We start from the raw sequence: 16966 nt of genomic DNA on the forward strand, positions 1-16966 counted from the left end.
GATAACCAACCCTATGACTTTGTCTTGGACTGATGTCCCTGGCCTTTAGAAAAGGTCTGTTACTGAAATCTGTGGTTTTTTGGACCTTGGGATTGGCTCCCAAGGAGCAAACACTGAAAGAAAATGGAAATACTGCTTGGAGCCATCTTGCATGCTGCAGTTGTCTCTTATGAGGAAAGAGCTTCCCTTCTCTCTGTAATAACAGTGTTCTAATGACAGTGAGCCCCACTAAATGGTTGTGATGTTAAAACATGCTCTGGCTTGGATTTGTAGAAGCACTTCAGAAGCAGAGGGCCGTGCTTCACAAAGTAGACTTGCAGATTTTTATCAAGTCTGTCTGTGCAAGTTACTGCATGCCTTTGATATATGTGTCAGTGACTATTGTTGCATTTACTGAGTTCCTCTGCAGCATCTTCTCAGTACCTGTGCTGCTGATCAGCCTGGCAGTCAATGTTTGATGTTCACTGCAATCATTGTGGGTTGTGCCTCCCATCCCAGCAGCATCAACACTTGAGGAGGGGGCTTCAGAGTTCTCCTATGGCTGTCTGGGGAGTTTTCTGTTGAAAGGGAGTATAAGTATGGGAGAAGTGTGAACAGTTACATGACTGCCTGAAGGATGCAGGAAACGATGCAAGAAAATAACAATGTGAGTGAGCAGAGTGAAAGTAACAATAATGCGAGTGGGCATTGGAGTGAAAGGCCTTGAGAATAAAGTAAGTGTCCAAGAAGTGATTTTAGCTGTTCTATTTCATGGACTCCAGAAATGTAGTCTTTAAAGTGGTCTGTGAAGTACACAGTGAAAAATTCAATAAAAGATGGGGAGCTATAAAAAAAATTGGAGTCATGGAGTCAAAACAGTTGATCAAAAATATTTTTTATGGATTTTGAAAGTTAGATCAGAAAAGCAGTCTTACTGGCTTTTAATCTGTGTAATAAAATGAACCAACCAAAAAACAATTTAAGATATCTTAGTAAAAATAAATAAAATAGTAATAAAAATATTTTTTTTTCTTCAGGGACCTGTTTGTTTGTGTTTTTTTCTTTGTTTGTTTGTTCAGGGTTTTTTTATAGATTAATATTTAATTAAATAATTGTTATGTTGCATAATAGAACAGTTCTGTCTCCAGCAATTCATAGGGTTTGCTACTTTGTTTGGAAATAGACTGTTTGGCACATTATCAAACCTTTCTAATCATACGAGAACAGGTTGTCTGGAGAAGTTGTGAATGCCCAGTCCTTGAAACTGTTCAGTGCCAGGTTGGATGGTGCTTTGAACAATGTCATCTAGTGAAAGGTGTCTCTGCCCAAGGCAGGGGCATTGAAACCAGATGATCTCTAAAATCCCTGCCAACCCAAACCATTCTACAATTCTATAATTCTCAGAATCTGTAACACTTCCCTTAAATAAAATATAACATGAAAATAATATCTCTGTCATTGTGAGTCAGTTTTAACTATCCTTGATGAGGACAGACTCAGTTTCATCCTGTAATTTTCTTGTGCTAGTTCATTTTATTAGTGTCTGAGCTGTAGGAAAATGTTTCAAGCTATTTAAAGTAATGTTAAATAGAGTGAAATAATACTCCTGTCTTCATTTTGAGCCAGATCTACAAAAGTGGCAGTTTGGATAAATGAGGCTGGTATATATGCATGGTGGCTGGGGAAAAGAAAGGCTCTGAAAGAGCTGCAAAGTGAATAAAAAGTTTAAGAAAATTTAAAAAACAATGCACCTGTTCTCTGCTCTTTACATTGTTGGAGCTGTTATGGCAAGAAGCTTCATGTGTGAGTTTAAGTGTTGTTAAATGTTGGATTTAATTTTTTAGAAACATATGTGTGTGGAGGAAGAGGGAGAGGATCTGGGAATTCTGAGAATTAATGTTCTGGAAAAAAAAATTAGGTTTTAAATGTTCCATCCATACATAATAATAGTTATGAAGCTTATTACTTTTGGCACTTGCATATATTTTCTTGGATTAGTAGGAGAGAATGAAACTGGGTTTATGTCTGTTAGCATGTCATGTGGTGAAAAGAGTGTATGCCTGGGTGATACTGATGTAATCCTGGGGAGAAAAATGACAATACTGCATTGGGGAGCAGTGGAGAAAATGGAGGTGTTCTTGTACCAATGAGTAGTAGAATAGCAAAGATAGTGAAGGAAGTAAAAAAACAAATCTGACTGACAATGAAAAAAATGAGGGAAAAGTCCCAGTTTCTCAATTCAGTGATAAAATCACATATAGTTTATTTATTTATACATTTTTCTACTGTTTCACTTAATTGTATCATCAGCTCAAGTCCCCAAACTTCCATCTTTAAAATTTGGATTTTTCTCAGACTTTAAGAGTAAAAGGATTTCAATGAAACACCAAGATAAAAAAAAAAAAAAATAGTCTGTCTTCGCTCCTTTATAAAATACAGTCCTTTGTCTTGGAAATAAAATGCTATGTTTACATTCAGTTTAATGTAATGCTGTTACATTCAGTTTATTTTTAGAACAAGTTGTACTATGGTCTATCTTGGCTAAAGGAGTGTTGATGAAATTGTAAGTAATGCCCTTGAAATAAGTGAAGAAGAAAACCAATTTGTCATCTAAAAGATTTTCTCATTCATTTGGCAGTTAAGATCTTCTATTAGAATTTTCAGAATTGGTTTGAAATTTCCTTGCCCTTATTATTTTTACTAGAGCAACAAGAATAAAAAAAATATCTAGATTCTCCTACTGGAGACTCTAGGTCTGAGGCCATCTTGGGCACAGTGACCACGATATGATGGAGTTCTCAGTTTCTCAGTGAAGTAAGGAAAGGGTTCACCAAAACTATCTCGGACTTCTGGAGGGCAGACTTCAGCCTGTCCAGGACACTGGTTCAGAGATTGTCTTGGGAAACAGCCCTTAAAAACTAAGGAGTCCAGGAAGGCTAGACATACTTTTAAGAAGGAAATCTTATAGGCACAAGAGCAGGCTATCCCTAGGTGCCAAAGGATGAGCCATCAGAGAGGAAGGCTGATCGGGCTGAACAGGGATCTTTCACTGGATCTTGGAAAGAAAGAGTTTATAAACTTGGGAAATAGGGGCAGACAACTCAAGAAGAGTACAAGGATGTCATCAGGTCTTGTAGAGAGAAAACTGGATTGGTGAGAGCTCAGCTAGAACTCCATGTTGTCACCACTGTGAAAGATAATACAAAATGGTTTTATAAATACATTAACAACACAAAGAGGGCCAAGGAAAATCTCCATCCTTTATTGGATGTGGAGGGGAAAATGTAACCAAAGATGAGGAAAAGGCTGAGGTACTTGATGTCTTCTTTGCCTCAATCTTCAGCAGAAAGACCTAATATCCTCAAGGCAGCTGCCTGCTGAGCTGGTAGGCAGGGACAGGGAGCAGAACAGAGCCCCTGTAATCCAGGAGGGAGCAGCCAGTGCCCTGCTGTAATCCAGGAGGGAGCAGCCAGTGCCCTGCTGTAATCCAGGAGGGAACAGCCAGTGCCCTGCTGTGCCAGCTGACACTCACCGGTCTGTGGGGCAGGTGGGATCCACACCAGGGTGCGGAGGGAGCCGGCAGAGGAGCCAGGCCACTCACCAGCACTTGTCACCAGTCCTGGTCAACCAGGGGGGACCCAGAGAACTGGAGACTGGGCAGTGAGATGCCGATACCCACCTGCAAGAAGGGTTGGAAGGAGGATCTGAGGAACTACAGGCCTGTCAGCCTGACCTCAGTGTCTGGGAAGGCACCATTTTGTAGCACATACAGGACAGCCAGGGGATCAGGCCCATGCAGAACAGGTTTAGGAAAGTCACGTCCTGCTTGACCCAGCTGATCACCTTTTTATGACCAGGTGACCGGTCTACTGGATGTGGGAAAAGTTGTGGGTGTTGTCTGCCTGGATTTCAGTAAGGCCTTCGATACTGGCTCCCACAGCATTCTTGTGTAGAAACTGTCTTCTCATGGCTTTGATGGGTACGCTCCTTGGGTTAAAAACTGGCTGGATGACTGAGCCCAGAGAGCAGTGGTGAATTGTGCTAAATCCAAATGTGTCTGGTCACCAGTGGTGTTCCCCCGAGGGCTCAGTTTGGGGCCAGTATTGGAGCCATCCAGTTTAATATGTTTTAAAATTATTTGGATGAGGGGATTGAGTCCATCCTCAGTGAGTTTGCAGATGACACCAAGTTGGGTGGGAGTGTTGATCTGCTGGAGGGCAGGAAGGCTCTGCATGGGGATTTGGACAGGCTGGATCAATGGGCTGAGGCCAATGGTGTGAGGTTCAACAAGGCCAGGTGCGGGGTCCTGCACTTCGGTCACAACAACCCCAGGCAGAGCCACAGGCTGAGGGGAGAAGTGGCTGGAAAGTGACCCAATGGAAAAGGACCTGGGGGTGGTGGTCAACAGCCAACTGGACATGAGCTGGCGTGTGCTTAGGTGGCCAAAAATGCCAGTGGCATCCTGACCTGTATCAGAAAAATGTGGCCAGTGGGATCAGGGCAGTGATTGTCCCCTGGTACTCAGCATCATTCAGGCCTCACCTCGAATCCTGTGTTAAGTTCTGGACCCCTGTATCCAGGAAGGACATTGAGGTGAAGGAGTGAGTTCAGAGAAGGGCAACAGAGCTGAGGAAGGGTCTGGAGCACAAATGAGCAGCTGAGGAAGTTGGGGGCGTTTATTGTGGAGAAAATGAGGCTCAGGGGGGCCTTATCATTCTCTATAACCACCTGAAAGGATGCTGTAGCCAGGTGGAGGATGGTCTCCCAGGAAACCAGCAACAGGACAAGAGGAAATGGCCTCTGACTGCACCAGAGGACATTCAGGTTGGGCAATGGAAGAAATTATTCACTGAAATGTATTTAAGCATTGGAACGGACTGCCCAGGAAAATGTGGAGTCACCATCCCTGGAAGTGTTCAGAAAATTGCTGGACATGGCAGTCAGTGCTGTGGTCTAGTTGACGAGGTGGTGTTTCGTCAGATGTTGTACTCGAGGATCTTGGAGGTCTTTTCCAACCTCAGTGATTCTGTGATTCTGACTGTTTCAAAGGTAGAGTATGAAGTCAGTAGTTAAACCAGAAACCCAAATTGAGGCACTGTAATTTTTCCCTACAGCTAAAATAGATTATTTTTCCATAGAGCTAAAATCTATTATTGTCAACTTCTAAAACATTAAATATAAAATCATGTGCCTAAACCTCATAGACATTAAGTTTATTTGCTAGTAGCATTTCCTAGAACTGACAATTTTTAGTCCTACGTTTGCTGAGGAGATGTGACTTTGGGAAAATTCAGATTTTCATGTGTACCTATATTGTTTCTCATAGAAAAAGCAAAAAACCCATGACAGAATATACTGTCTAGTAGGCATGTTTTACTCTCTCTTTATTTGCTTTTCTTGGGTTACGGTTACAATCCTGTAAGGTAACAGTTCCTCTGTTCAGTGTATGGAGAGGTGTCTTGGGATAAAAAATGTGCAATGATATTAGGGACCTCTAGAAATAGAAGCTTGTCTTGAACTGGAAACCCAGCTTTATGGGACATCTCTGCATTTATATTCCCTAGTAAAATCCTCTGTGATTCCCCTCTGTTGACCAATGACTTCGCTGTGATTCTGGAGTTTGGTGATGGTAGTTGCATGATATGTGTGGCTGATGGCCATTTCACACTGTAACCTGGTCAGTCCAATCCAGCTTGACTTGGAGAGGTTCAGCCAGTCTTGGAGCTTGAAATAATTCCTTTAGGCATTCAGGAGTTTGGGACCTTCACAACAATTGCAGATTATACTGAACAGTTTCAGGTTATACCTCCATGGGGAAAGAAGCGTTCTGTATTTTGTTTCGAGATCTGATTGCAAACTGATGGTTTAACAATCAGCATTTTGTCTCTTCATGAACTCCAGCCTTGAATTCACTGTTCACTTTTCTCCTTTATAGACTGGAGGTCCTATTGAATTTGTTCACCTGTGCCAAGTGATTGCTCCTATTGGTTTTAATCTCTAAGGAAAATCAGCATCCAGCTGCTAGACAGTTGTACTGATGAGGACCCATTGATTTTTCTCTCCTATACACTTACCATCAATAAGAAATGTCCTTAGCTTTCACAATACTTTTTCCCTGCCATAATGTTGCCCCGTTACCTGACTGTCAAGGCTGGGCTCAGTTGCTGTTCACATTGAATGTGGATGTGATTAACAGCCTGATAAAAATGTTTAAGTCAATATTTGAGAAGCCTAGATAAAGATAACACTTTATCATGAGAGCTTTTTAATAATGTGTTCTGTTTGATGTACACCAATGGTAAAGAGTTGATGTTTTTAACAAAAAAAAATCCCTTTTTTATCAAGGGATTTTTTTATTAAGCAGTATTCAGAAAAGGAGATATAAGAAAATGGAGGATGTTCATGTTCTGGTTTGGGGAAAAAATAATTCTTCCCTTTTTAACAGAACTTTTGCTTATCAGGTTGGTGTTTTTTGGTTTGGTTTGTTGTTTTGGTTTTTTTTCACTACAGTATTATTTGAAGTATTTTCTTCCATAATAAGAAGCAAGCAGCATGCAAACAAAACATTCTGTGTGCATTTCTACAAAGTGATAAGCTTTTGAAAAATTATTACCTTCAGTTTAGATGGTCAGATTGTTTTACAAGGTCCCTGGGAAGAGGTGAGCACGTAACTTCTCAAATATTGAGGAAAGCCGTTTATGCATCTTGTACAAACCTGGATGCAGAGCCATTATATACTTTCACTAATCTGCCTGTGTTGTGACAAATCTTTCTTGGTAATAGTTGTTAAATAGTGAATTCTTTAAACCTTTAAACAGATGCTATCAAAAATCTATATAAACCAGCAATATGGACTTCAGTTTTACAATAAATTATGTGTTTAAGAGGACAAGTGTGGGTGGACTTAGGTAATGAGTTGGGGGAAGGGACCATGTGGAAACACTGCTAAGAAGGACTGAACAAATAAGTGACACAAAGTGGATATGAGTTACTGAGCTGCAAAATATTCTCCTATTTTTAAAAATCTTAGATGACTAATTGTCAACCATGCCATATGTAAGTAATGTGGGCTTCCAAACTTGTGGCAATTAAAACTGCTTAGCATCCCACTCCAGCCCTGTGTTATACTCTGTGTACAAGTCAGCGCTGAAGACTAATCTCTTATGACATTAATCGTCTCATGAGGAGAGACGGAATAAATCACAGTAGCCCTTCCTCTCTTCACTCATGAAGATAAATGCCATAACACGATGGCTGATCTTCCTTATGACACTAACCATTATATATTTAACAGAGATAGCAAAATCTCACTGACAGCTAACAAAAGAATTCTCTCTTTATGCATTCTTTGAGAAGGCTGCATTTCTTTAGTTCAAAAACATGACTTACCATATCTATTCTCAGAGCAATTTAAGTAGTAGATCTGGATTGTGCCAGTGAACTGTATTCTGTACATAATGATGTCATGATTCAGGCTAATAAAACCTTATGTGAAATAATTGTGCAGGCTTTGGAAGGGAAAAAAAGTGCATAACATGCAAGGACACTTAACTCTACTCTTTTCTATTGTCTGTTCGGACAAGAAATACTCTCTTGTTTAAAATGAACAACACTTCTCCCTTCCCCCCAAAATAAAGACATTGGTTTTGGATCAAAATGTTTCATTTTGTGGAAATTTTGGTTTGCCTTTTTCATTTTGTAGAAATTTTGGTTTTCCATTTTCCCTCAGTACTTGAACAAGTGGACTCAGGGAACTTAAAGAACTGAGAGTGGATTTCTGTTGTGTCTGTGATTGCAAGGGACTTCTATTTTTTTTCAGCTTTATCACTTGCTTTACATCTCTCAGAAATTTAATTATGTGTTTTCCATGCATTGTAGTCTTTCTTTTTGGGATGCAATTATTAAGAAGCATTCTTAGTTATGTTCTCCATGTCCATTTGCTTATTGTTTTGAAGGATGTATCATCCTGTGAGTGAGAAACAGTCCAGACAAATGAATTGTGAAATTTATGGACTTCCCTTCTGAGGTTAAGAGGATCAGTGTGACTTATCCTGGTTGTTCACCAAAACAACAAAATATGCAGTAAATTTGCTGAGCTATTTTCTTGCCATCTATCCCACATAATTAAAATGGAAGTATAAATTTTATATTTTGTGTTTGCTGTCATTAGACATTCTATAAACATAAATATATTTATGGCACATCAATGGAATCAATGTCAGTTGCAGCATTAAACTTCACCTTTTAGTGAGCAATTTTACCAGGATGAAATACTTTAAATGGTCAAAATGTAAGAATATTTATGTAGAATGCATAGTTTAAAATACTTTGTGTTCTATTTTCTCTTCTGTTTTCTCCTGTTTTCTTTTTTGCCTTCTAGAAATCTTAGATCTGTATCTTTAGGACACTGTCTAACAAGATAAACTCTGATAGTAAACCAATGGCAAGAAAATCAGCACAACTGTCACTTCCTGTTAAATTTGGTTACATTCATGGAGTAGCCAGTAGGAATTTTATTTCTCACATTAAAAGTAACCCTTACACATTATGCTTGCCTGAGGAAAATAAAGTGATGAAAGCTTCTGAAACAAAGGTCTATTCATTCTGTTGATTTTTCTGTAAAGTTTTGCTCCTTGTAATTATTTTTTTTATCCTACTATGCTGAAACGTAAGTTATACAGCAAACCTTTCAGTGCCTCAGAAAAATAAAAATCTGTATCATCTTCCAATAGAGAAAACAGCCTATATGGAAACAAATATGTTTAAGGTTAGGTGTTTCTTAGTTTTATGTTCCTTTAGTAGTGATAAATATATTCACACTGATAGCAGTTCTTTCCTCTGTTATCTGTAATGTAAGGGAATCTAACAGAGTCTAGTGTCCATTCAGCTCCCTTAGTTCCAGTCACCTAAGCAAGGTGTCTGTTTTTTGTGCCAAGTAGGTGCCAAAGGAGGATTTTTATTTTTAGAGGCATTTCAGGAAAATGGCTTATGTGATCACTGAATGAGTACAGATTTCATTAACACTTTTGGATGGCAGAGGTTTTTTTTTTGGTTTGGTTTTTTTTTGGTTTGGTGGGGTTTTTTTTGTGTTTTTTTTTTTTTTTTGTGTTTTTTTTTTTTTTTTTTTTGCTCCTTGTCTCTTCTCTGAAATAATGATTTGGAATTTTAAAAGTTTTGATAAAACTTTTCCAGCTGGGTCAGTGCTGGTGAAACTTCTACTGTAAACTAAGTAGGCAAGAGAATGTGGTCCAGAAGCCAGAGGAGGTGTACATCACAATTTGTCCTGTCAGCACCTAAGAGCTACAGTGTGCTGCCAGCAAGGTACCAGTGCTGAGTATCTATGCAGGACTCGTGTGCCTCTGTGCAGGTTTGGGGGAAGCCATGGCATGAGCTGCATCTGTATGAATGCACTCGTGTTTGAGGGGGTAGAGGACATTGGAATATCCTGTAGTCTTGTACTGTGGTAAGGATTAGGGAAGAAAGATATTTGGGTAGGGATGTGGGAAGGTGGGAGATATACAAGTTAGGGTTATTGCAACACCTCAGAAGATCAGAGTATCTGTTTGAGAGTAGGGAAAGGCTGGGCACAGTGAGAGGCAATGGAGTATTGCAATAGGAAGCAAGGAGAGGTATGGCTTGCATGGCTAAGCAGAACTGGCACTGAACGTGGCACTGTCAGAACTGAGCAGTCATTCTGGGAATCTGGATGCTCCATTGGTTGACTGAAATCATTATTAGTAATCCTGCTGCTAACAGTGGAACCCATACTGGGATAGCAAGTTTGACACCATGCTCACTGGGACATCTTTGATCCTGATCTTAGAAATCTGATAGGATTCTGTGTGCTCCCTAGGTTCATCCTGCTAGTCACAGAGGTGTTTATGGATCTGTCCTGACAGAGCCTGTAAGTGAAAGCTCCTGGTTGCTTGGATAGGCTGATTGCTTTAGTAAAGAGAGAAATGGAAAGGTTTCCATTTTTTTTTCAGTATGTTAGACCAGATCAATAAGTTATAATAAGTCAACTGTTCAGAGCTAAAAACTTTTCCCTACATTTTCTGTTGTGATGTATGAGACCATTAGCAATAGCAGGATGGCACTGCTGTTAGAGCTTGTGCCTTTTAAAGGAATAGCCCAACTGTATGTTCATTTCAACTGAATTGCAATCCAATTTCTTTTGAATTCTAAATGTCAAGAGTACAGTTTATCTGGAATTTCCAAAGCTGCCTTTATATCCATTTGAAATATGACATCAATAAATTTTGGAAAGAACAATAAAAGTTTCAGACATCTTGGAACAAGCCTCAAATGATCCGGTTAAAGCAATGGCCTGAACAAAGAAACTATTCAACTTCTTTCTTGCCCTTTTCTTTCATTCAGTATTTTAGGAGATGATGATAATGTCCTATGTACCTGGCAGGTTAGCAAAACTAGACGGTTTCAGACCTACTTGCAAATTCTGTAGTAGAAATACTCTTGCAAGAAACACTTGCCCAGTCATTCCCTGTAGTTCACACTAAAGAAGCAGCAAAATCCTTTTTACCAAAAGAGAGCTGGGGAAAATTACTTTATGAGTGTGCTTTAAACTTTTTGAGTTCTATTGGTCAGTAGCATTACCTCCGAACCTAAAAAATGTGTGGACTAGCAAGTATGGACAAAACTGATGTTAAAACATAATATACTGCATCATGTTATGTTATTTTTTATGTGTTCCTTTGTTATTGATGGGATATCTTTATTCCTTTCCTTGCTTAATGTTTCTTTTCTTGCTTATCTGTAGTGTCAAGTGGATTATAAAGAACAAATTTATAGTGTGGAGCATACTGAAAATGACATATCTTACAAAATGCACCTCCTTCTACTTAGATCTTATAATTTACTTATTGTAATTTCAACTGCTTAAAGACAAAAGTCCTACCAGGAGAATTATTACTCCTGTTTCAAGTTCTTATAATATTTTAGTATGTGGAAACCACTCTTTACCTTTCTCTTGATCAGGATCAGCAAACACCTATTTGAGAACTTGTGTTATAATAGGTCATAACACACCTACCCTTAAAATCATCTCTCTTTTTTATGTATTGTATACCATCCTTGCTGTTTTCACCTCTTCATCCATCTCTATGCACTTCCTTTCTCCCCCCCCCCACCCTCCCCTCCTCTTCAAACCATTTACCCATCTTTCTTCACACAAAGGGCTTTGAACTTTTACCAAGCTGCTGATAATTCCCCAGTGACTGAAGCTGTTAATCAAAAATGAACACAAAAGATTTTAGTGGGGCATTTCCCACAATAGAAGTCAGTCCTCCTGTTAACCTCACATAAGCAGCTGTAGAAGACAATGCTGGATTTTTTCCAGGATGCTGTTATTTCTTGTGCCCTGTTTGATACTCCATCTTTTTAGTAATTAATTTATATTTTCTGCTTAGGAGAAAGAAGATTTTTGGAGGGTTTTGTTTGGTGGTTTTGTTTGCTTGTTTGTTTGGTTGGTTTTTTTGTTCTTCTATTCACCCTGCTGTTTTGGGGCAGTAAAGACTGTCCATTGTGTAGTGCAGCCTGACTTGTATTTTAGCTGATGAGTAAGAGCACTGGGAATAACTGTACTGTTCCTCTTCCTCCTCCTCCTTAGTTTTTTAAAATAATGTTCTAAGGAGAATTGCTTTAGTTTCTGACTAGTGGCTCAGTCTATTACAGTAAAATGATCCTGCTTTTTGTCAGCTACCCGACCTTCAGATCCCTGCCAGCAGAATCTAGAAGTGGAAGAAGCTCTAGCCGGTTTCAGACTGTTTAGTCACGCATCAGCAGTGTTAAGCCCACTAGGCTGATCTGCCTGCTGCTTTTGGACCACAATGCAATATCAGAACAAACTTGGTTCTTGTTTAGAAGAATTATTTTCTGTCAGTTTGATAACTGATAGCTGCAGGCAAAGCTTCCTGCTTTCTGCAGGAATGGTTATGGGTGCAAGAGGGCCAACTTTCTGGTTTGACTTTCTTCACTTTGTCCTTCTGCTGTGTTCTTTTCAGTGTCTAACATGCAAATGATTGAGCAGATCTGATTCAGGTAGTCACAAGCATCTGTATATATAAATTAAACTAATAATTCCATCCATTACAGAGAAGTCCTCTTCTGATTTTTTAGGCAAGCTGAGCATTCAGGATTTCTCTCTTTTGCAGAGCTGCAAGTCTTGACTCTGCACTAGAGTCTTCCTGCTAACAGTTCACTAGAAACTTTTTTCCCGTGTGGCAACTGATTTTTTTCAAGTAGTCATCAACACAGAGATGATGGTAGATACCATGGTGAGAAAAGGAATTTGTATTTTTTCTTGTCCACTTGTATATAAGTGACATGACTTTTCTAGTGAAACTGGGAATATATGCATTTTTGGCACCTGTGTTGTTATTTAATATCTCTGAAGTTGTGAGTTGATACCTACAGGTGACACAAATACTACAATTTGTTAGGCTGCTACTGTTTGTTGGGAGGTTTGATTTTCAATGTGCTTGGTATGATCTGAGCCTTATTCTCCTTGAGCTGTTAACCAGGGCTTGAATGAGCACCAAGAAGTGACTACTTCTGTTCTTGTTCTGTCCTGATGGGTATCACATTATTTGTCCCAGTTATTTACCGTCTGTCCCTTTTTAAGGCTATGGTTGAATGGCAGGAATAAATAGAGCATATCTGATCCTCTGTGATAGAGGTTGCAGTCAGTGCAAACCATTCTTCTGCTATTGTCCTTCTTAACAAAATGCATCGAAACAGTCATGTTCTTCACTAAAGTACTTTGGCATGCTTTAATTTCAGCATTATTAGTCACTGCCCATATATGATACGAGTGTTGGTGGATGGAGTGGGAAGAAGAAGAATGATATTTAATACAAATTACGGCTTCCTCGGCTGATGTGCATTACTATGTCTGACCAAGAAGCCTATGACTTAACTATTCCTTCTGCCTTTTAGTATGTTGTTTGCCTTAAGGCACAGTTAGTTATTCAGTTTGAATTTCTAATATTACTTTCCAAAGTCTTAGAAATGCAAAAGGATATTAGCAGTGTTAGTGGTAAGATACAGAGGCAAGAGATACTAGTGTAATTAACAGTTCAATGTATTCATTAGCTCATAAAATCTTAAATAATGCTCTCATGCTGTTTTCCATAACTGAGGGAAGAAAATTATATTATCATTGAAAGTTTTTTACATGTAATTATTTTTATTTGCTTATTGTGATAAATGATTAGGCTAAAACTGGGGGGAGAGGAGGAGCAATGATGAGGATGGACAGCATGGTGGGGGGGCAGAAAAAACCCCATCCTTACTAAGGTTCTCTGCTAATTAATCTTTGTTATGATAAAGAAGACTTAATAATTTATATAATAACAGGGCTTTCAAATTAAGCAGTGTTTAAATTGGAAAATTTATGCTTTTCGGTTAGGGTATGAACAGTTCTTTAAATAACAGGGCTTAAAAGGTTAGATGAACAGAACTAAATTTGTGGGATATATGAAACTGCAGCCCACACTACATGTCCAGTGTAAAGCAAATCCACACAATGGGCAATTATTTACTCCAGCACTTTCAGCCTGTCTAACAATCTGCATTTCAATTTGTCATTATCCCCTGAATGTGTTCACTTCATACTGTGGTATTTGAAATCTGCCCTGTGGGTTTCATTAAACTTTCTGTAGTGGTGTTATGCATCCTACTTGTTGGTTTCATTGTTTGGTGAAGATGATCTTCCATATCCATATGTCTGGCCATTATTTCCACAACCAGTTCAGTGCAGCTTCCTCAGCACAAACTGCTCTCCCTTCTCCCATTGTCCAGGATAGGGTGACTTCTGATGTTTGCTTAGCTTTACTGTTTCTTTCCAGTTATTGTCAAACTCTCATGGTAATACTTGGCACTTTTACTGGCTTTATAGAACAGGATGTGATGTCGTAGAGAAGGGGACAGGGCTACCCAAATTTTCTCAATTGCAGGGAGGAGCTGCCCAGGTGTGCTGAGGGGCCTGTACTCAGGAAGAGAAACAGGGAATCCTCCACAGTGAGTAACCCCGCTTTCAAGTGCACACAGTTTCCTTCATAGCCGTGTCCAGTACAGTGTAGTATCCTCTCCTGTCCTTTCCAGTTTGCCCTTTGGAATGTTCCCAGTTTGGTTCTCTTTTCTCTTTATTTTGGTGGATTCTCATTTTACCTTGTACTTTGTCTTCTTTCTGAAGGTTAAAGTTTCCATTTTTCTCTTCACACCATTAATCTTTTCTCATCCTAGTCTTAATCTTTATACGCATTGTCATTTTTCCAATGTGTCATTGTTGTTCTGTCAGTAATACATCATATCATTTCTCTTCCCTTGTGTGCAATGGCCCTTTTCTCAGCTCTGTGCAGTTTCTTTGGTCCTTACTCGTTGCTATACATTTACTCTTTCCAGCCTTCTCTTCTTTTTTCTTTCAAATCACCTTTTGGTTTTCCTTTCCTGATGGGTCCCTTTTGAATCTTGCCTACTGATGTACACGAGATAAGCTCAGTTCAACTCCCTGACCTTTCTAGTGCAACTTTCACCTATACCTTTTCCTTTGTGGAACTGAAGGATAAAGGATAAAAAGCTCATCTGTAACAATGAATTGAAGGATTTGGTAAACTGCATTTTGGCTGTGAAAGAGAACAGGCAGGAAATCAGAACAGTAAAATGGCAGAAAAGGGCTGAGCTGGTCAAGCTGTAGTGAGTAGGCAGTCTTTGGCTTTAGGTGAGCTGATGAATTACAGCCCTGGCCAGCACCCTTCACAGTTCGACTTGTGTGCTATGATGTCATGGTGTCTCTAGTTCCTAGTGTGCAGGTATCCTCATAGTAGTAGCTGCTTTCACTATTGCCATTATTTGGTAGTAACTACTACAGAGAAGCTCAGGATGATTTGAATTAGACCAAACTGTACAGAGGGTAGAAATGCAACTTCTGGCTGAGATATATATTGGCAAGATGCTCTGGGAAGCTTGATTACTGTGGCCTGTGCCACACCTTTTACTGCTGATTGAAGGGTTTTGTTTTCCAGGGCTATCAGTCTGTCATTTTACAGGAGCAATAGAGTGGCTGTTTGTTTAACAGCATAAAATTGATGGGGACAAAAAGGAAGTGGAAAATCAGAAAAATTCTTAGAAGATGGTTCTGCCTGTAAAGAGGACTAAGTTACTTTGGGCTCAATTGGAAAAGGCAAAGGAGTGGAAAACTGAGCTGAACTGGAAAAATATACTGCACTCTGTCATGTAGCATCTTGTGTGCTGTGACTGTTCTAACTAATTCATTTTTCATTGTTTTTAGAATTAAAAGGCATTTTAAAATTGAAACCCCACCGTGTCAATTCTTACAGTAGCTTCTGGTCTACAAATGGAAGGTTTTGCCAATTTTTTTTTCTGAGGTCATGGCAAAGCTAAGTCTAGAATAGTCACATGACCTCAAAGATTTCTAAAGTAATAAAAATCAAAGAAAGTACTAGTGGGTATTTTTTCCCCTCTTTGGCTCTTGTGTTTTATGTATTTCCCCTCATGCCTGAAAGAAAATCTGTTGCTGTGTCATAAAACCAATTGCGTATTCCAGCCCTTTTATTTGTAATCTGGTAAGAGTTTTCCCAGGCAGAGGTAGCAGATGATGTACAAAAACAGCAAGTAAATCTTTTTCTTGCTGAGGTTTCCTGAGTTGTATCTTGCCTTCCAAAAGACAGAAGACTCCAGGCTCAACACTATCATTCCCTGCCTTTTACAAATGACTGTATAAAAACTGCATGATCACATAACCTTTCAGATTCACAGGACAGCTGTGTCTTGTCACTTACATTTATTATTTCTTTTTAGGCATTGGAAAAGTATCCCAACTCACCAATGACTGCAAAACAAATACTGGAAGTCATTCAGAAAGAAGGGTTAAAAGAAACAAGGTCAGTGTTTATATGTTCTGTATTTCTGTGAAAACAATCTAGGAATGGTGTATAATCTTTAGAAAACTTCAAGTGCTGGCTTAATTCATTTCCAGTGTCAAAGTGGGAGATACAGTTGATGGTTTTTTATTGTTAGTTCAAGGCTTTTAAAAGGGTTAGTGCCTGTCTTAACTCTGTATGTTACCGAAGGAGTTTGTGGGCCAGCTCCAGTCCAGTGGCCTGTCTTTAGAAAGACAGTGTCATTTTCTCAGACAGCCCAGTGCTACATCTCATTTTTGCTTAAGGACTGAAACTCATCAGCTGGGTTATCTCTGCCACTGTGTGCATGGAAAAAGTGCAAGTTGAAGCTGGGTGCACTTCTCTCTTGGGTTTATGGTCTGGCACTTAAATCACTGTTAGGACTTGCTGGTGTTGCCTGTGGTAACAGAGACTGTGCTGATAAAGGACTAGGAATGGAAGGAGAGGAATGTTTTGACACTGGGGGCCAGTCTGTGTCTGCAGAGAGTGGATACCGTAATTGATACAGCAACTCAACTTGCTTGATAACAGCATACTTTGGGTATAGATTCAAGTGATAATAATTACCTTTTTAGAGGATAGATCTGTTACCCAGAGAGAATGGAAATCAGTCAGTTGTCTTCCATTGCTGCCTGGTTCAGATGTACATGCAGCCTTTTATTCTCAAAGGTGACTATCTACTTGCTAGGTCCTTTAGTAACCTTCAAGTGGAAACTTGGGCAGAAAGTGAAAATTAAGGAAAAATTGGTTGGCTGGTGGAGGTGCCCTACAAGAAGCAATTGCCTCTTCTTCAAATATTATAGTAAAAGTTTCTGTTTTAATAAATTAATACTTGTTGCTGTCTCAAAGCACAGGGAGATGTGCTTCTATTTTAATTATGTTCTTCCAGTGTGGAACCTAATGTTCAGAACGAGAAAACTTCAAAATCCCATGTAAAGGTGAACCAGAAGTAACTATGGGACATATTTTTACTGAATTCACTGTTGTTCCTAGGAAACAGAACAGAACACAATCTATGTGACTGTTTGCACAGCATAAGCATGCACTTC

General features: G+C 39.2%; 1 protein-coding gene across 6 annotated transcripts in view; it reads left to right on the forward strand.

Moving 5' to 3' along the window:
* ASXL3 (ASXL transcriptional regulator 3) overlaps window positions 1-16966 on the forward strand; it is a 131019-nt gene that overhangs the window by 11693 nt on the left and 102360 nt on the right. For 3 of the 6 annotated variants that reach the window (XM_072924600.1, XM_041714728.2, XM_072924604.1), the window contains exons 2-3: window positions 13953-14016; window positions 15817-15899. In XM_072924600.1, the coding sequence (XP_072780701.1) occupies window positions 13953-14016; window positions 15817-15899 (147 nt within the window). The remainder of the gene's footprint in view (window positions 1-13952; window positions 14017-15816; window positions 15900-16966) is intronic. The other 3 variants (XM_072924601.1, XM_030266144.4, XM_072924602.1) reach the window with 1 other exon arrangement.

The sequence above is a fragment of the Taeniopygia guttata genome, chromosome 2 (genome assembly GCF_048771995.1).
Source record: "Taeniopygia guttata chromosome 2, bTaeGut7.mat, whole genome shotgun sequence".
NCBI classification, from domain to species: domain Eukaryota; kingdom Metazoa; phylum Chordata; class Aves; order Passeriformes; family Estrildidae; genus Taeniopygia; species Taeniopygia guttata.